This window comes from Callospermophilus lateralis, chromosome 2 (assembly GCF_048772815.1).
Source record: "Callospermophilus lateralis isolate mCalLat2 chromosome 2, mCalLat2.hap1, whole genome shotgun sequence".
NCBI lineage: Eukaryota > Metazoa > Chordata > Mammalia > Rodentia > Sciuridae > Callospermophilus > Callospermophilus lateralis.
Window position 1 is genome coordinate 165159669 of NC_135306.1, and position 21364 is coordinate 165181032.

Genomic DNA, 21364 nt, shown 5'->3' on the forward strand with positions numbered 1-21364 from the left:
CTAAGGTCTCTTCCAGTACAAATACCACTGATTAAGGGGAACGAAAAGAGATGCCAGAAAATACCACTTGAGAAGGAGAACTGGAAAGAGAAAAAGAAAAACAGCGAGCACAGAGAAGTGATAACATACCAAGTAGTCTCTGAAGCATTTCACATATATTGCCTCATTTAGCCACCAATAGCTCCATGAGGCAGTGGTATTCTACATTTACAAATGAGGAAATGGAGATGGGAATGATCAAAATCACTTCTCCAAGGTCATGCGTGGATGAAAGAATTTGAATTCTAATTTACTGAATTCCAAACTCAGGCCCCCTTTCTACCAAATTACCAGAGAAAATAATTCATTTATTTGATAATGTAATGATGTCCTAGGTTTTTGCTTTGTTTTCTTTTGGTCCTGGTAAGAAAGAGGCCCTCTGTCACATCTATGTTGTAATTTTTTTTAATCTATATTTAGATATGGGACATGTTCTTAAGAAACAGTTATACGTATTATGGATGCCAAAATTATCTGATGTACTTAATTACAATTTACTTCTTTTTGTCCTCAATTCAAAGGATATTTAGACCAGTTAGTTAGTTCCTTTACTCCTGTTTAAATAATGGTGATTTATATGCTAAGCATTTGATTAGTTTCCTCCATTTTTTCTTTTATTTGTTTTTAAATATTTATTTTTTAGCTGTAGTTGGACACAATATCTTTATTTTATTTATTTATTTTTATGTGGTGCTGAGGATCGAACCCAGAGCCTTGCACATGCTAGGCAAGCGCTCTACCTCTGAGCCACAATCCCAGCCCCCATTTTTTCTTTTATTTAAGGTTCACTGCACTTCTAAAATATTTGAGTTCAGAATTTTTCTCAATTTCGGAAAATACTCAGTCATTATTTCCTCAAATATAATTGTCTGTCCTTTCTTCCTCCTTCTGGGGCTCCAATTGCAAATATGAGAGCATTTAAGTTGACTCAAAGTACTGACCAATCTTTCTTCTGTTTCATTTTGGATGGTTTTATTGTTATGTTTTCAAGTTCACTAATCTTTTCTTCTGCCATGTCTAAGATATTACCAATCCCATCCAGTGTATTTTCATCTTGAACACTGTAATATCATTTTTAAACAATCAGTTTAGGTTTTCCTATATCCTGCCTTATCATTCATATACTTTCCTTAATCCTTTTGGTTTTAAATATGCTCTAATTTATTACTTATAATACAATGATTATCATTTCCATCAACAATGTCACTGGGCACGGGTATCACCTACCAACTCCAGATACAGTGAATACTTTTCTAACGTGGCATAGCTCTGTTGATTCTTACACCCTACCCTAGCCTGACAGAAACTCTGTGCTGAGCCTGGAGACAGGAGAAATAAAAGTAGCCCTAGGTCAAAAATTCCACACACTCCTACTATTCTTACATGTAAGAAGCATAAATGTTTCCTCAGATTATATGTGCCTTTAGTCAATTTCCAGATTGCTGAGATGGTAGTTTTTGTCAACTTTGTCCAGCTTTATAGGTACTCTTTAGAAAACAGATTTGCCTATCTCCTCACTTGGGTCCAGCTAGAAGTGTCATATAATAGCTTCTTTTACTATTTTACCTGTCAATTTTATTATCTGTCATCATTTTGAAATCTGCTTGAAATAGCCTGAATTTTCTCTTCATCATTCATATTTTCTTACTTCTTTACAAGCCTGATAATTATTGAATAGATGCTGTGCATAGTGAATTTTCCATTGTCAGATGCTAGAATTTATGCATTTCTTTAAATATTTGTGGACTTTGTTCTGAGATTCAGAACAATTTGGTTCTTTCTGAGTATACTTTTCAGATTTATTAGGCAGGTTCAGAACAGCCATTAATCTTGAGAGAATTTGGCCTCCCTATGAGACAAATACCCTTCTGGGAACTGTACTTGATGACTTACATGTCAGGAGATGTTTGCACTCTGGGAATGCAAACTATGAGTGGACCTTTGTGAACCATGCAATTGCTTTGCCTGCTACCTTCTGGTATTTTCCCTGGCCTCAAGTAGTTTCCTCACATGAGTGTACTTGCATATCAGTATTATATACAGAGGAATTTTCTGTACAGCCTCAGCATTCTCTTTCTGTGTAGTTCTCTCCCCTTTGGCACCAACCTTACAGACTCTATCTATGTCAGCATACCTAAACTCTGAACTCTCTATTTGGGGATCCTGGCAAGTTCCCTCCACAGTTGCCTGGAAACTCCCTCTAGACTGTAAGCTAGAAGAAGTCTACTGCTCCCTTCACTTGTTTCTCTTCTTGCAGGGACCACTGTCCTCCTATTTTAAATGCCTCCAAACCACTGTTTTATGTAGTCTTGTCCTGAGTTTTACATGTTTAACCTGGGAAAGTGAAGCCTGATCCTGGATCTTCCATCAGTGTTGACAATGGAAAGCCTCTAGGTATGTTCAATTAGGATTTCTCTCAGTATGGAAGTCCACAACTCAACATTTTAATTCCAACTGCTACTACCACCAACATTTATGGAATGCTCATTTTAAAACAGAGGATATACTGTCTCATTTAAGACCCATAACACTAACTTCCATTTTACAGAGAAGAAAACAGGATCCCTGAGAGTTCAGAGTTTGGCGATGCTGACATAGGTAGAATACGCAAGATAGGGTAACAACAAAGAGAGAGCTGCACAGAGGAAGAATGCTGAGGATTTACCAGAGATCCCTCTCTGTATTTAACTGAGTACTAATCAGTGCACGCATGTGAGGAAACTACCTGAGGCCAGGAGTAAATGCCAGAAGGTAAGCAATTGCATGGTTTGGAAAGGTTGAAAGAAATTAAGCAATTTACCCAAAGTAACACAGGTAGCAAAAGCGGTAGAACAGTAGACTATTATATTAGATAAAAATTCTAGGAAAAAGAGGATACATAAGATTATTTTTAAAATATGTTACCTCTAGCAAATTTTGCCTTATATCATGTCTGAATTCAAAATAAGCAAATGACTACAGAGAAACATGAGAGATTTTGGTGATCATAATTTTTTTTTTTCAATTAGAAAGCTATGGGATTATTTTCAGAAGTTCTTCAATAATAGTTGTTTTTAAAATTTGAAACATTTGCTTTATGTCTTGGTTTATATGTTTTTACACATATACACAATAAACAATCTAATGGGTATGAGAAATGTTTTCTTTGTTATTAACATAAAATATAGGCAAGTTAAATTATATAGAGAACTCCCTAAGAATTTGCATGTGGTCAAGTGAGTAATAAAAATTCAGTTGTCCCACAAAGACAGAATGGTAAAAGCAGATATAAACTTGAACTTAACCAGGGAACATTTTATTCATACAGTAAAGGCTTGGTTTGGTGTAGTTCCAATTGGCCAATACTTATAAAATGACTTTTTCATGTTAAAATATTTAATACTCAATAGCTCAAGTCACAAACATTTCATATATTCTAATGCCTATGGTTAAACCAAGTGCCTTGGTTTTAAAGTTGTAGTATTCTCTTATTCACAAACAAACTTTTGGAACACAAAATAGCCTGTTTTCCTAAAAAACTATTGTCTTATGAAATGTAAACCACCTATTTTCATATCTTAATATTTCTAACAACAAAACATAAATGTTCATCTATTTCTTTGGAGAATCTAAAAGACTGAGTGGCATTAAATTAACTTGGGGAATTGGTGTTAGACTATCTGTATTAATGATGCTCACTTTTTTGATCTTTGATATTTGGAGTCCCTTGTTTTTTTCGAGACTTTCTTCAGTCTCAAAATTCCTAACTGTAAATTTTTAAAAAATAAAACAATTCAGTAATTATATACCATCCAATGCTGAGTTTGGTTGTTCTTAACTGCTTTCTATGTGAAGATTTAATAATTGCAACAATTTTCCAAATGCACATTTTTGGTCACATTATAATACAGCATCTATATTTAACATACCCATGCCCAAGTAGATAAGTCAACTATATAGGACAATAGTTTCTCTGAACTATTTGAATTAAGTAATTCAAGATGGAAAGCAAATATAATCATAAAAAACAACCAGTACCACCTATAGGTACCAGCTGCAGCACAGAGTTGGAGTAGCTCATCAGTTTCCCTCTGTCACCAAATATCTCCAGGATGCCCAGTTTCAAGGCACTGAAAATCAGTTAGGAAAGGTATCTATTAATGTCGATATTATTACTTGAAAAACTCTATCACAATTAGTTGGCATCAAAAGCACAACTAGGCAATGATGTCATAAATTCCTCAGAGTCCCATTTACAACTTATTTTGGAGAGAACTTCATCAACAAAGAATTTAGTATTCAGCATTAAATTATTTTTTGTCCCCCTTTTAAAGCTAAAAATTCACAATCTTCCTTCTCTTGTACTGTAAGTTGGCTCCCCACCTGTTTAAGGAACATGGAAAGAAGAGTCACAAGTCCATGACAAAGACTAGCAATAAAATCATGGCCATTTATGCCAATGAACATTAAAAAATAAAAGCCAGAATCCAAAAGGGAAAAATTTTTGAGAAGTGAGTTTGCAGATTTAGGTAAAGATCTCACAATATGGCACTATTGTTATCAAAAGAGAAACACCTGTTTCTCAATGCTCAATCATGAAATTTACCATAAAGAGGAGCATTTTGGGGTTCCTTTATGTTGCTATGCTGCCTGCTGTTTATTCCCAGCATAGCTTGGTTCACTACCTTTCTTGTGAAGCTATTTTCCAAACAGTTTCCACAATTCTGCAAAGCAAGTACCTTAACTTGAGTTAGAGGGCTGGTCCCTCTCTTTTCATTTTTTATCCCAGTAGGTGAGACTGCCCCTGCTGTGTTTGGTGGCTGTGGAGTTGATGGCATCTTTGCTCCAGGTGACACCTGCATGCTGGCCAGCTGAGCGGCATAGAGCTGCTGCAAAACAGTGAAGACAAACATTGATCTCTTTAAATGCAGCTAAAATGGAGTTTCAGGAAAAAAATAAATAAAACTTACCGTATTGTTAGGTGACTATTTTTCTGAAAGCCTCACAATTTCTCTTTTACTATTTTTCAAAGAGGAAAATAAGAAAAACCAAGTAATACAATGGAAAGAAAGAGCACTGGCATGGGAGCCGTGGTTCTGTGCCTGTTCCTTCTGGCAATAATATTGAAACCCTGAATAAAGGACTTGATCCCTCTAGAAGGATTTCTTCAATTGCACAAAAAGGAATTTGACTAAGTTGTCTCAAAGATTCTTTCTCATGCTTAAGATCTCTATTAAAAAGTCCCTTAAATATCTGGTTTGCCCATTTATGTAATTCTATTATTCCTGAACTAAGAACTAATCTGAATATTCCTATGGATTCCTGGAAGAACTACACTGTTCTTATTCAGCATTGACTGAGCTTCTCTGGGAACTCTGATCCTTCTGGATGATGAGATGCCACCCTCAAGACCCTAGAGGCCCAAAGGCAGGCACTCTTACTTCCAGGCAACACATAACATAGTCCTCAATGGATTATAAAATAAAAACAAAACATCAAGCTTTTTGTTGGGTGGGACACAGAAGTTACCCACTTTATTCTCAACCTGAATCAGGTCCTTTGTGCCCAGAAAAGATCACTCTGTTTCTTTCCTCAGGTCCTGCCTTTGCCTGAGACTCCAGGTTATGCTCATTATATTCTCAATGCTGTTTCATAGTCTTTTCTGAAGAAATGCCTATGGTCCTCTTGAGCAAACCAATAATACTCTTACTCATTCTATCTGTTCAGTTTTAAGAGAATTACTTTTTCCGTGATAAGTGGATAACCTGATATTATAAATCTTAAAATTGTCAACCTCAAAATATGTGGATATAGCTAAATTAGGAACAAAGATTGAAAGAAAGGTTGACCAACCTCTTTTTATATAACTTTAATTTTTATCAAAGTATTCTTATAGTCAACAAGTTTAACAAGTTCATTACTACTTTAGGGCTTAAAACCATAAAGAAACCAACAACAAAACAGCATGACCAACATGTACAGTACACAGCCTCCACAGCCACATGTGGTAGCCTTGGTTTTCCTGCTCCTGTCCTCTCTACTTCAGACCCAGCTCTGTACATCCCTTGAACTTAATGGTTTGACTGGTATTTATTGTCTCACTTGTAAATGCTTATATACTGTTAAATCTTTATCCACTGACTTTATATAATAAAAGATGAAAATTTACCTCTCTTATATTACCAACCCCACATGAGATTCAGACTTTCCTCCCTGATTTCTTAATGTTAATAACACAAATTTTAAAATAGTGTTTACTGTTTATATCATTCTCCTTAGATATTATTCACAGTTGAACTATACTTAATTTTCTATTTCTCAACTTTTTATTTTGTTAGATTTAATATTTGCCTTAATTTTTATTAATTTATTATGGAAGTATCAAGAATTAATTCCCAAACTCTCCAAGAGACCAATGAAATGCAACCCAGTCTAGTTGAATATATCAGGTAATCTGTGTTAGGTATCTTATACCTCTTCTCCATGCAGATGTCCATCTTGGAATTTTCTATCTCTTGCTCTAATCTGAAGCAGTTGATTCTTCAGGCCTACTGCAGATCTATAGTATGTAGAATTACTCTTGCCTCTCTATCCTTAATTCTGTTTCCTGGCTATCATGATTTCCTGCCTTTTACTAAACTGTTTCTTTTGGATAGAGCACATCCTCCAGGAGGTACCTGAAAAAGGTATATGTGCAGTTAATTTTTAAGAGCTAATATTCTGAGAAATGTTATGATTATTCCTCTTAGTTGATTGTAGTTTGGTATAGAATTCTAAGTTGAAAATAATTGTCCCTCAGAATTCTAAAGATATTGATCTGTTATTTTCTTATTTTTATTGCTAAGAAAGTTTGATGTCCTTCTGATTCCTGATCCTGTATATGCAATCTATTCTCCCCTCTGAAAGCATTAGGATCTTCCATTTATGCCAAGTGTTTTGAAATTTCACTATGAGGTGCATCCGTTTATGTTTGTATTGTTCTATATATTTGGCCTTCTTACTCTGTAAACTCATATTCCCCAAATCTGGTAAATAACTAACAACTTTCTCCCCTCTATTCTCTTTCTCAAACTCCTGTTGGATAACTTTTCGATTTCCTCATTTTTCCTCTGTTTTTTCCTTCTATTATTCACTTTTTGACCTTTCATTATACTCTATTATTTTTTTAACTTGATCTTCAAGGCATCTATGAATTTTTAAAATTTATATTCTTACTTTAAAGGTACTCTTTTGTTCTCTAATTTCGTCTTTTTATTAGCATCCAGTTGTCTATTCTGTTGAATAATATTAATGATAGGTTTGGGATTTGTTTTTGCTTTCTGTTCTCTGCATTGTTGTCTTTTTCAAGCTCTTTGGGTTCTTCCTTATAAGAGGCTTTAATGAAGTTTTGTGTATAAAGTAATAATGCATAAAATAGGGTTTTTCAATGAGGAATCCCAAATATCAATATCTGTAGGTTGTTTCTTTTACATTGGACTATTTTCTTTGAGAGAGATCCTCAAATTCTTGCCTGAGTTGAGGGGTAGACTTGTATGCCACCACTGAGTGGGCCAAGCAGGAGTAGGTAGCTAGGGGATCTTACTGTCTTGCTGTATCACCTTTCCAAAATGTTATCACTACTCATTCTTGGCTATGCCTAACACACACACACACACACACACACACACACACACACACACACCCAAAACAATCTCCCTCTCAACCTCTCAAGTTCAACTTCTCAGGAGAGTAACCTTCCATAAACTTCTGGTCTTCTACTAAGTTATGTAGTGGTTATGGTGGTTGAGAGGTAGGAATTATAGTTACCAGTTGCATGGGGTTAGGGAGGGATCATCTTCTGTCTGTTTTCAACTAATCATCTTGTCTACAAATCCACCTCTTCAATCCTTGCCTTCAACGATACATGATGCCTTTAATTTATGAGCCAAAGATTCAGCTCCCAATTGGGCTTGATTCTTTTCTGCTTACACTCTTAAAGCTTAGATATCAGCTTTCTCTTTTTTGCAAAGACAGTTATCTATCTATATCTATCCATTTCTCATATTCCAAAAACATTTTTGGCCTCTCTTTCTATTTCTACTTGAAGATTTATACCTATAATCCTTAACTGTTGCTATATTAAGATTTGTATGAAACTGGCAATAAATAAATGTGTTAATCTGCCATAGTTAGCCAGAAGTTAGGTGCCCCAATCTTAACACTAGTTAATGCTTGAAAACTTCATTCAAATATTTTATTTTCCTCTTATACTCAAGATTAAGCCATTACCTTGATAGTCAAATTTCTATCATAATAAATAGAAAGCTTCCTAGTTCACCAACCAGAGAGAAAACAACTCAAACTTTGCTATATTAGTAGGGGAGAAAAAACAGGTGGTTTGTATATAATTTCCAGCATTACTATCATTCAGATGGACAAATAAAAAAAATTACAGTAATCAAAAACAGACCTTTCAGCACATGTAATTAAATGAAAGCTTAATAAAGAATAATTTGCAAGAGCCAGATGTGCTTATGTCATGATTGTTGCTTTCTTTGGAACAATTTTTCTAATATAACAAGCCTCTAAAGAAATTAAAGTTTCATAATTCTGTATGGAATGACTCAGTGGCAAAAAAAATTCACAAGTAAGAGTCGGTCAAATTGACAGAACTTAGGCAAAAGAAGGCTGTCCTTTTTGCTTCCTTTTAACTCTGCTGTGTCCTTTCCCTTTGAAATTCAGCCAAATGTCTTCAAAGTGGGGGCAGATGAAGCTTCTAAAAAATTTCTGCTTGGGTTAAGGCAGTGAAGGAAAATTCTGTTAACAAATGGAATGGATAGAGGGGGTTGAGTTGAAAAGGTGTTGGCTATATAGTAGTTGGTATCATAACCAATGCATCCTACTATCGAGTATTAGAGAGTCATGAAATCTTAAAAGAGATTTAAGGGTCCTTAAACATAATTTATGCCTTCACTTTACCTCAATCACTCAGATCAAAAGAAAGCACATTTTATTTTACTCAGTCTTGAGTACTTTAGGGAACTTCAAGTTGTGCAAAATGCAGAATAATCTATTTTTTTAAAAGCTGACTTAATTCAGTGATCCCTCAGGTTGATTGAACAATACAGTTGTTTTTGAGAAAGTGAGTAATGTTAATAACTTCCTCTGAAGCTCTGACAATCATTTATTTTACATATTTTTCTAGTAAGTTGTACTAGAGGCAAGACCCCATGAACTCCGAGACTCCTCAGAGCCCTTTCTTTAAGTCTTGATTACTACATATCTTAGAGGCAGAAAGAATTATAGCCACATTCCATGAACCTTTACGACCTAGGTTAACTGGGCAGTGGATATCATGTAAGATTTAATAGAACGAGTCTTGATATGGAGTACAATGAAAAGGATATGGAGTACAATGAAAAGAAAGGAGGCACTCATGAAAATTAAAATATCACAATCTATATAACAAAAACATTATTTGTTATAAATATCTTCAGATTGAAGGGTTTAGTTTTGGATAATGAAATTGCCATTGATTGACTAGGCATAAATTTATAAAATAATTTCACAGCTCACCTTCTAAGCTAACATTAATTGAGTATGTTCTGTATACAAGGTTCTATGTTAGGGGTTGAGGAGGACTCAAAGTCTTGGACCAAGTATCAAGCCCTAAAAATGTAAAATATAGATCCTTAAAACTTGATTCGCACTTTTCTTGTGGTCCTTACCAAATTTTTAAACTGTGTTTAGTTATGATTGTGTATTTTATTATCCATTACACACTGTATCTACAATCTATTTTTTAATGCCTAGCACCAACAATGATGTCTTGCAAATAACAGATTCCCAATCAATATTTTCTGAATTAACATATTATATATAATCATTATATGTTAGGAAGGAGAGAGAATGTCTATAAATGAGGTAACAGAAGTGGTACATAATTATATATAATGAATAATTTTATGGTGTTGAGTTTAAAAAAAAGGAAAATAAATTCAATCCCAGTTAAATTATATTTTTTCACAAGAAATTATTCATTTGTAATGGTCTGATAAAATGTTTACTAGATAACCTCTGAGTAACTATTAGCTTCACTAACTTGTCTTAAAATTATCTACAAAGTTTAAAAAGTGTACAAGTTACACTGTTAGAGCAGTACTAAGGAGTAGTACCAATTTTTCTTCTCAATCTAGTTACTAAGAAATTTAGAATCTCTAAATATAACTTCATCCTTTTTTGAGATAATTTAAAAATACTAGTTATTCTAACTAAACAGCTTAAGGTATGAAATCCTTTTACAGACTGAAGATTCAGGAAGAAAAAAGATTTAACTCTGATTATTTCATATGGGTTTACAAAAATGTCATCCACATGGAATTCTCAGATCATAGATGATTGTCTTTATGATAATAATGAACATCCATTCATAAACATAGTTGAGGTTTAAGAAATCAACATTATAGTAAAGCTTATAATGGGCTTAGCAAAAGTCTCATAAACATTTAAACTTTGGTGAAGACTTTTGTAAATATGGATTTTTCCATTTCAATTTTGAAAAATGCTCAGTGACTATTTGGGATACTGAATTGTTTCGTTACACCAGACATATAAATGATATATAGTACATACAAGTAAAATTATGCCTAAATAAATATTTTTCACAATTATAAAATCGCTCATATTTTATGGGAATACTTTAAGAAATGCTTTTACTTTTTAGCCAAAAATGATACACTTTTATTAGTAGTGTTTTAAAAAAGTAATTAGCCTTAAAATTTTTGGTAAGTGGAATGATGACATGCTTACCACATGGAAGTGTAAGCCTTAACACAACATTTAAGTGAGACTGACTTCCTCATTCTACTGATGAGCTGAGGTCTAGCAAGCAGAAGTAACTTTAGCTTTTCCATTATCATGTAATTAGTCAGTATTGGAAGTAGAAGAAATTTCTAGCTCTTATCTAACATTACCAGAATATAATGTAAAATAGAAATGAACAAATGCTTGGGGCTGGGGTTGTGACTCAGGGGTAGAGGTAGAGCGCTCGCCTACCACGTGTGAGGCACCGGGTTTGATCCTCAACACCACATAAAAATAAAATAAAGATATTGTGTCTACCTATAACTAAAAAAATAAATGTTTTTTTAAAAAAGAAATGAACAAATGCTTAATCTTTGTATCTTTCAAGCACATTTCCAGCATTCATTAATTTTTTTATAGACAAATCTTTATTACATACTTAATAATTTAAACCCTGTCCTAAATACTAGAGTTACACCAACAAGCCACTTAGACTGGTACCTGCTAACACAATAAACCGATATTAAGTAAGTGCTCAGACATACCTATGAAATTATGGTTATGGTAAGCACTGAGAAAGGAAAGCACATAATGTCAAGAGACCACCTAATGAAAGTATTTAACGTCGTCTGGAGGATCAGAATTGTTTCTCGAAGGAAGTATCATATTCTGTAAGACCTATCCAGTGGAAAAAATCCTAGAAAGAAGAAATATCAAGTTTTGTGGTTCAGAGGTAGGAAAGAGACGAGTTTCTGAGGAACTTAAACAAGATCAGTGTGGCAGGGCTGCTAAGGATTAGTAGAGTGGCAGGAGAAAAAGTTCGAGGACATGGGCTTTGGGAGGCTTGCCTTAGTTCATTTGCACTGCTACAATACAATGCCATCAACGGAGTGGCTGAGAAACAACAAAAATTTATTTTTCACAGTTCTAAAGGCTGAGATGTCCAACATCAAAGCATCACAAGATTCAGTGTCTGGTGAGGGACTGCTTCCTCATAGATGGCCATCTTCTCCCTCTGACCTCATATGTTAGAAGGGGCAAGGACTCTCTCTCTGGAGCCTCTTTTAATTAATGTCATCTGTGGAGACTCCAGATCCATGACTTAACCACCTCCTAAAGGTCTACCTTCTATTACCATCACCTTGGGAATAAGGATTTCAACATGTAACTACAGCAAGGCCATATTAAAAATATCAGAATTTATTCCAAGAAGACAGGTATTTCCAAAGAATGATGAATGTAAAAGCAGAAAACATAGAATCTTTTCCATACTTTACCACTAATTCATCAGCCAACCTCTCTTAAATTAAGTTGGATTAAATCTTATGAAGATCTCACAAATCCACAAATAAATACCTCTAAAGATTCTAGTTTTATGTACTCACTATAGTCTTAACAATAATTCTTTTTGCATCTGGATCCTAATGACACTTTAATAACCGAGCCCACTTAGAGTCATATGATTTTTACTTAGATTGAACATAGAGCAGTAAGCTCCATTAATCAAACTCAGCCTTAAAGTGAAATTTTTGAGTATCTACCAGGACACACAATGGTCTATGTACTGTGCTGGAAAGCCATGTGATACCACTGTTGTATTTGGGAAGAGAAGCATACTTTGTCCCTAAACAGCCAAACTGTTGTCAAATTATAATGGTTGTCAAATTACAATGCACCTATGTTTATCATAATATAAAATATATCTTTATTCCTTTTATGATAAATCATGTAAGATCTCCAATAGAGATGCCATGAAGAAAGGCTTCAAAGATCTTTTTATTCTTTATAATCATATGGTTTTCACAAAACCATATAGCCAGTCCTCCAGCCAGCCAATCATCACCCCCATATTCATGAGATAATTTAATAAATGCATGTTAAATACTAACTCAGCTGGACACTGCTAGGTATTTTAATTTATTTAATCTTCATAATAGTTTTGTAAGATAGGAGTTATTATCCATTTAGAATCAGTCTCACTTTTAAGCCCATGTTCTTTCTGTTTTTAAAATTAAATTATTTTAAATAAGCTATACAGTGAATCACAGTGAAGCCTATTTCCTGTTCCTAGCTACCAGACAAGGATCATTGTCCAAGGAGAAGAAAGATTCTGATGTGATTGCCATTCTGAGCTCTCAAATAGCAAACCATATTTCCAGATGTCTTACAGCTATATTCTTTGGAAAACGGCGCTTTATAATCCTCAAATGGAGAAAGAAAAGTTAAAGGTACCACCAGTCATCTTGAAGGAGTAAAGGTCACTGTTTTGATCTGGACAACTCCCCTCAACAACCCATCTCTGAGCTATAGTAGAAGATACCTTAAAAAATCCTAGCTTAATAGACTGAAAGGGCAAAAAGAAGAACTATGCAAAGTGTGATTAGAAGTAGAACTTGATAAAATATAAATTGACAGGGGCTTTAAACTGGCACAGGTATGGTCCAATACATGGAAACCAACAGTAAAATGCAGACACAATTTTACATACCAAATTCTTTTTGTAGTAGAATAGGTTCTCCTGCATTTTTTCATTGCAGTTAGCAAAGACATTTTAGTAGTGTGGAATCTGACCCAGAGAAAAAGAGAATCAAATTCTCCCTCACAAAAAAAAAAACAACTGTCTAATGGTGGAGAATGAAGAAAGGGAGAAAAGAAAAATACTATACAACAAAAACAGATTCAATAGGAGCTACCCAAAGATTCCAACTCTTGTCTTCATACTGCTCCACCTTTGCTGTAATTCTAAACAACATCTGAGAACCTCAGGCCTAGCCTCAGATACCCAGGTTAACAGACCCTGTTCTTTTATACCACACACATTGACAATTCCTTTGCATACAAAGTGAGGCATGGTATAAAGCTGGACAGGTTTAGTAGTGAGAAGGTGGAGACAAAAACAAGAGTAATTTAGAAGTTTGATTTTGTGCTTCTTTAGCAAAGACAAGAAAGTGTGTCATTAAGGACTGAAGGAGGGTGGGGAAAGAGCTTAAAAATAATTATTTGTAAGAGTTTACAAATACCTTTACTTCTCATAAATCTTCAAAGTCAACAAAATGATCCAGGAAATATAACTGTGGTTTTATAGAAGGACAGAACTAAAGTCCCTGTCCTGCAGCATAGAAAGAACTTGTTTATCTATGCCCCTAATTTATGAGACCAGAGGAAACTGTGTGTAGGGATAGGTGACAAAAAGAATAGGGGGAAAAGGACCACTCCACTCCTTCATGCTGGGTTAATAGCCAAGTCAATGTCCTGTCCCTTCTGCATGCTTTTCTACTGCATTTGTTTTTCCTTGTTAACTCTATCATAATTCATCTTTTGAGTCTCAACACAAAAATCACTTTCTCCATGAAGTCTTGTCTAATACCTCCTCCTTTGTATTCCCACCATATCCCATCTTCTCTCCCCATTCAGTTGATAGAATTTCTTTTCTTTTTTCATGTCTTTCTTCCCCACTATATTTTGAGCTTCTTAAGAGAAAGACAGAGTTTCATTTATTTTTGCATTTTTAGCATATAATAATACCTGCCATTTTGTAATAATTCTGTTGACAGGGACCATAAATCCCCCTTCACTTCCATTTTTGTCTCTGTTTTCTTCAAATTGCTATCATATCTGCCTGTATCCTTTTCTTAGTCAACCTTTCCTCACACCCTTTCCAAAAAGATCCCCAACGATGCAAGCTACCTCTCTTTGTTTCTAATATCTTAAATCTCTGAGCATATGGGTTCAACATGTAATGCATTGATTTTTTTCTCATAAAAAAACACTAGGTAATGCAATGTTATCAGAAGAAAGAATTGTGAACATTTTCAAATCAATTTATTTGCTGTACAGATGATGAAATCTCAAAACTACAAAAGAAATGTTATTTGCATAAAATATTATCTGATATAATAAAATCCAGAACCCAGGTTGCCTATTTCCTCACCCACTGACTGTTCATACAAACTTCACTGTTCTTTTAGTTAATACATTGAAAATAGAATTTGTAAATTCTATCAGAGCTTTTATTTCAGACTATATGAGAGAGATGTTTTTCTTCCATTTTCCTTGTGTTAAAAAGAGAAATGTATCCTAAATGTACTTGAAAAGTAATTCAAGGGCACCCAAAAGTGATTTCTGTTGTAGAATTTAATTTTCATATTTGTCTTAAAATGTACATGTTTAAAAGTGCATCTATACTTATTAGGTTAAGGTAATTATAATCGTGTTAAGGTGTTTTGGACTTTTTAAATTAAAGTTTATGCAAATACACATAAAGGGCTAAAAATTTGTCTCAGGTGAAAGCAAACTTGTTTTCATCCCCCTAAAGGTCTTTCCATAACAGCCAAAAGAAAAATGCAACATGAGTTGACTATAAGCTACTGAGAACCAGGACCTGTTTAATTCATTCCATTTTTCCCTGCAGCTGGCTCAAGAATGTTAAGCAAAGGAAAATGAATTAAAAGAAGCGTTTCCCTGACTAGAGGTTCTTTTGCTTATTTTCTCAAACATTGGGCAGTTTGCTCCTTTGACTTGCTCATTGTGCTAACAGGGTAGAGAACATTTTGGGGTGCGGTGGTGAGAAGCTGTAAAAAGGAAAAGGGAATCCCTACACTAATATGCTTTTTTAAAAAAAAAAAAATCAGAAGCCATCAGGTAACACAAGTCCCAATCCTCTACTATACATACACACACAAAAAGGAGAAGGAGGAGGAAGAGGAGAAAGGTTAACTAAGAGGAGGAAAGCAGCAGTTGGAATTCATTCTGATTGCACCAATTATATTGGAATGCATTCAGAAGAACATTTCCTTATGGAACACAGTTGTACAGCACAAGTAACTAAGATAAACAAAATGACCTCAAATAATTTTAAGAAACAATCTCTCTGCTTTTTCCAAGTATCTTCTCTTTCAGGGTGCTAAATAAAATATGTAAACATGCAATGCCTTGTTTACAGAAATAAAAGTTCAGTCATTGAAACAATTAGTAATTTAGTTCTTGAAGCAAGATATTCAAAGAGGTGATAATGAGGGCAGTTGGAAATAAGCATCAGGGAAAGGAAGCTGTTTTCCTTCTGTTTTCAAGAGCTGGGCAGGCAATGATGAAGAGATCCAGTTCTCTGAATGTGCTCCAAGTGGTACGTCTTGCATTTGTAATTCTCCTTTAACTCTCTAGTCACAAAGTCTCAGCTTGTCAGGTAAACCTCAAACAAGTCTATCTTGCCTCTACCAATAAGTTGCGAAAACTCATCAGTGAGTCCAGAATTTGTATTTGAAACCTCAGCATTACTTTTCACAAACTAAGAGTCATAAGAATGTTTTCAATATCACATGCACAGTCATATACTTAATAAATGAATATATCTTAATTTAACAATGTTTGAAAATATAGTTTCTTTTTAAACAGAAGGTACTACATTCATTCCTTTATCTAGTCATTTGAAAGATTATTTACTGAGTGGTTACAATGGGCCAAGTACTATTTAGCTTTTGGAAAAACAATGATCAGTGATTTGGGGAGAAAGGGTGGGGAGAAGACAAAACAAACGAGAATATAGTTGTGTGATTTTATGGGTAATATGTACTATGAAATATAAAGTAATTGGATATGTGAGTCTAGGGGAGGGAAGAGGGCTTAAATATGGAGATAGCAGGAAAATAGAGAGGACATCTGAATAGAGACCTAAATGAAATGAGGAAAGTAAGCCATGTTACTATCTGGGGATGGCACTCAGGCAGAGGAAAAGTATAGATGAAATTCCCATGGCAAAGGTATAATTGTGCTTGGAATATTCAAGAAAAAACAAGGAGGTCAGAGTACCTTGGGCAAAGGGTATTATGTCGAGTGTCAGAAAGGTAGTAAGTGGGCCAAATCACGTAGGCCTTGTACACTATGAAATCGACTTTGGATTCCATTCTGAGTTTCTGGGTTTCTAGGAAACACCATTAAAACAACATGGCAGACCTGAAAATCCCTCAGCAATATCCACATGGGAATCTGGAGATATGCCAGGGCTGCCTTGCCTTGGCCCATGATGACTGCCAAGGAACCAGATGCTATTGCTTGAAAAATATTCTACAACTTCCCAGCTTCTATGCCCTTCGAATTCCATCCATAATAAAGCTTCCAAAACAACACAGAATGGAGACAAATATGGGCAACTATGCAATTTTAAAAAGCTTTTATTCAAGTTGTTAAAAATATATATTTGGGAAAACAAAGTTTCATGAAAGGAAAGTATAATATTTTCTAGGTGCTGTTGTTTTACTTTAATTATTGGACAGAACAAATGATACTAGTTGGAAATGAATGTGTTTACTATATAAAAATGCTTTTACTGTTTTAAAACTGAGCTTAATTTTAATTTCTTTGCAGATTTTGGAAGACTGAACATAAGAAATATGCTAATGAACACATTTATAGCTATGATGGCATGTATGGATTTATTAAACATAAATTTCATATTAACACTAAAGTAAAATTTTTGTTTGTTATAAATATTGAAGGAAATAAAATATTTGAATTCACTTTTAACTGATCAGGTAAACTAGATAAGAAATAATACAAAATATCCTCCTCTTAATTTCCTCATAATTTCTTCTGTGTTATTTTAAACTCAAATAAATGTTTTACTCTGTCTCAAGGCCAACTCTACTAACTGTCACATTTTAAACAGCAAATTATTAGTATTGCCAATTGGAGAACTTCAGCATATTTTGCAGTATGTAAATATGCCATCTGTATCCTACAGTAATACCCATGGCTTACTCTCTAATTAACAGAAAGGACTGATACCTTGTACATGGCAGCCATGCTAAAAATCATTCAAATCATGGGTAATAAGTATACAACAGGCTTTATTATAACTAGATATGATACTGAGACAAAACTTAAAATAGATCTTGAAAAACTCCTATAATAGATTAAACAGGTAATAGTTAATATAAATGACTGAAGAAGAAATGTAGGAAAATAAGGTCTTATAATAGAGATTGAGTATGTATACTCTTCATTCAAAACAACTCTTCATTAATTGTGTGACCTTGAACAAGCTATTTAATCTCTTTGGACCTTAAATTTCTACATCTATAAAATGGGATAATAATAGAACCTCTCCAAAAGATTTCACCTGGAATAAATGAAGTGTTAAAACAGAGGCACGCCGTGAAGACTCAATATCTGTACACTCTTCCTACTCTTACAGGCACATTCTCTTTAAAAGAAAGATCCAAAGATATTATTCAGAAACAATAACTACTTACTGGAATTTTTATATAAATCAGCATAAAACGTATTAGGGATACAAAGATGAAGAAATATGCTGTCTTTCAGAACAGCAAGGATATGCTGTCCCACAGCAAGAATAGGAAGGAGAGAGGGGAAAACAATAGAAAAGCACTGACAAAGTACTGCTGAAATGCCATCACTAGGAACAATTAATTTTGACTGAAGGCAGGTAGTTTGTCTTTATTCATAGTGAAGTCCCAGAAAGAAGTCTATTGTTAACTTGAAGTTAAAAAGTAATCATGAGCTGAGCGTGGTGGCACACACCTGTAATCCCAGTGGCCCATGAGGCTGAGGCAGGAGTTCAAAGCCAGCCTCAGCAAACACAATCCCCAGTAGCCAAAAAAAAAAAAAAAAAAAGAGTTATCATGAACAGAATTGGCCACCAATCCCTGCATCACAGGAAGTGTTTGGATTGAGGGAGTTTCTGTTGTGCATTTTATAATGTCTCCACCTCCCAGCCCATTCCTTTGGGCTAGTACCCAAAGGCTGTGTGTCATGGTACTAAGATGTTCACACTAAAGACCAGTGTGGCTTTGAAAAAGGCTTAAGATTTATAAAATGTACTACTTCTCTGGAAAAAGGGAAACTACCATTGGCTATTTGTTTAGGGAACAAGAAGTTTTTTTTTTGGTCTTGTTTTTACTGTCTATTGTTAGAGAAAAATCTTAAAGCATTCAAAATTCTAATTTGGGGGGGATTTTTATGAATCTCAATATCTCCTCTAAGCATACCATGACATAGAAAACTCTCTTTACATAATGTAAAATCACAGCTTTAGTTTGTTAAGAGGACATAATTCCAAGTGGACCATGGAATATTTATGTCTCTATGCAGTGCTTTGAAGGAATAATCTTAGTTTTTGTGCCTGCCGTGGGTCAGAGGTTCAAATCAGCACTTCTTTCTGTCACTCCTTATATGTTTTATGATAATTTATAGCTCAGCAAGATGAATCATAAAACAAAAGTGTCTATTTTATTTCAGCAACTAATTCTAGTTAATCAAAGATTTCCAGCCCAACAAACCAGCATGAAACTCTGTACAGAAAATATGAGAAGAACAAAGCATTTTGTCAAATAACACATCTCATGATGTAAACACATATGTCTCCTAAAGGAAATTTTATCGTTTCCACATTATCGGCACACAAAAGGAGCATTCTTGTTGCAGACCTGGTGCGACTGGAGTCATCGTCATTGGAAACAAGAGCCTGATTAGGTTCCCACACAGATATGAATAGACTTTCCTTTTTTAGGGAAATAGCTGCTTTTATTCTTTTTTAAAACAGACTGGTAATTGTCACCCTAAAAACACTGAATTGTACTTGGGCAACATTTGTTTCTGCTCCTTTTTTCCCATCTTTTTAGAATCAGCCAATAACATTACTGTCCCTTCTGGTCGGTCCTCTTCTGGAAAGTCTGAGTTAATCCACAGCTGTGTGAATGTGAAAAAGGTACACAGCAGGCTAAGTCTGCTGGGTCTCTTGTCTGCTAATAAAGTGCACAGTCTGCAGGACAGATGTTAAGAGGATCTGTTAAATAAGTCAGTGGCAGAGATCCTGACCTCTGCCAAGGAACATTTTATTATTCCAGAAAGGGGCATAATTACAAGGCATTAACAATTAGAAGAACCATAGCTTTTCTTTATAGAATTTTTTTACTTCTCATTTCATCATTTGGTTGAAATATAGTATCGAGGCCCATTCACTGAGAAGCAGTGTGCTAAATATGATTGGGTTTAATACAAACTGCAGATTACGGGATTTCCCAAAATCCCCAGGAAATGGTTGGACCTTGGCTTTGCTTCAATCTTAGACAGTTTTGTTTATTCAGCTAGTATCATTACACTATTTGTACAGTCTCACTTGCCACAGGGTACCATTGTACTAAAGGGACTATCAATCTTACCAAACATAGTTCCCTAACTATTAAATCGAGTATAATGAAAAATGTAAACTAGAGATCAAATTAATAGAAGAATATCACACCATAAAGTTGTTCACTATACCTTATACCACTTTACCATTTATGGTGTCAGTAAAATCACGTCTACCATGTGCACTGCAAATTCCCTAGTGAGGTGTAAACAGTGCCCTGCCATGTGACCCCATGCTTACCTTTCAAATCTCACCTACTATTGCTCCTGTACACTCAGCCTGTGCCAACTGGTGCCAAATGTGCCATGCTGTTTATTGCTGCTATACCTATGGGTGACGTTCTTTTTGTCTGGAGAGCTTGTCTGTATTTCTGGCATTCTGCATCCTTGTCCCTAAACATAGTGAAGTTATATTCTCCAGGTTCAATTTTACTATCACCTCGTCCATGAAGTTTGCCAGTGCTCCCCAGCCCAGCTAAACACTGCCTCCTTCCAAGGCATTTTTCACTCTGGGGACATATCTATTTTAATAATTATCACATTGCTTACTAGATTGTGAACACTCTTGAGGGCAGGGGTCAAGTTTTATAGATTTTAGTGTGCTCAAAATAGAAGAGTGCTTATTACACAGTAGACATTTAATAAACATTGGAGAATTAATGTATGGGTGAACTGATTAAATAATTACTCCTTTATCATGTTAATACGTTTATATTTCAGCCTTGTCACTATTACTAACACAGTAACCAGGTATTTTGGTTTTTAAATAAATCCTCTTCATTAGATTGGTGCATTCAATTGCATCAAAAAATGCATCTCTATTAAAACCTACCTCCCCTCTACTCCCACCTAGAATAGATGGGAGCATAAGATACCATCCTCTTGGCCATCTGTTTAAGTTCAGTTCAATTTAGCCAAAATTTATAAACAAAAAGCAATCTAATTTAGTTCTTTACACTATTCCTCACAATTCTATATACCTAGAAGTTAATTGATCTTTCTGGGCCTTAGACTCTTCAACTATAAAATCAAAAGATTCACACAGCTCCTGACAGTGTGCAAAGCACTTTTCACTAGCATTTTCTACATATTGCCACAACTGCCCTATGAGGGGTATTATTCCTAAATCAATTTAATGGAATCTGAACATCAAGAATATCAATTTGTCTGAGCCCATGGAACCAAGGGTAGAGTTAGGACTTGACTCTCAAGGCTTCTGCAGACTTTTCTATCTCTGGAAGTCCATGGAATTTTATAATCTCATCATCTGTTTCCAAGACTTTTCTTTCAATACCATAACATTTTTTTTCTTGATCAGTGGAAAGTCTAATATAAACTACTCTAATTGCCAACTGGCTGTCACATTCTGCTAAAGAACACTGTACTATGCCTGTGTTTTTTGAAATCAGAAGTAATCATC

The 21364-nt window shown here is 34.7% G+C and overlaps 1 protein-coding gene across 21 annotated transcripts in view; it reads right to left on the reverse strand.

Moving 5' to 3' along the window:
* Sox6 (SRY-box transcription factor 6) overlaps positions 1–21364 on the reverse strand; it is a 578220-nt gene that overhangs the window by 79855 nt on the left and 477001 nt on the right. For 18 of the 21 annotated variants that reach the window (XM_076846924.2, XM_076846921.2, XM_076846937.2 and 15 more), the window contains one exon: positions 4758–4907. The exons of 1 other annotated variant lie outside the window; for it this stretch is intronic. In XM_076846924.2, the coding sequence (XP_076703039.1) occupies positions 4758–4907 (150 nt within the window). The remainder of the gene's footprint in view (positions 1–4757; positions 4908–21364) is intronic. 2 more of the 21 variants (XM_076846938.2, XM_076846935.2) reach the window with 1 other exon arrangement.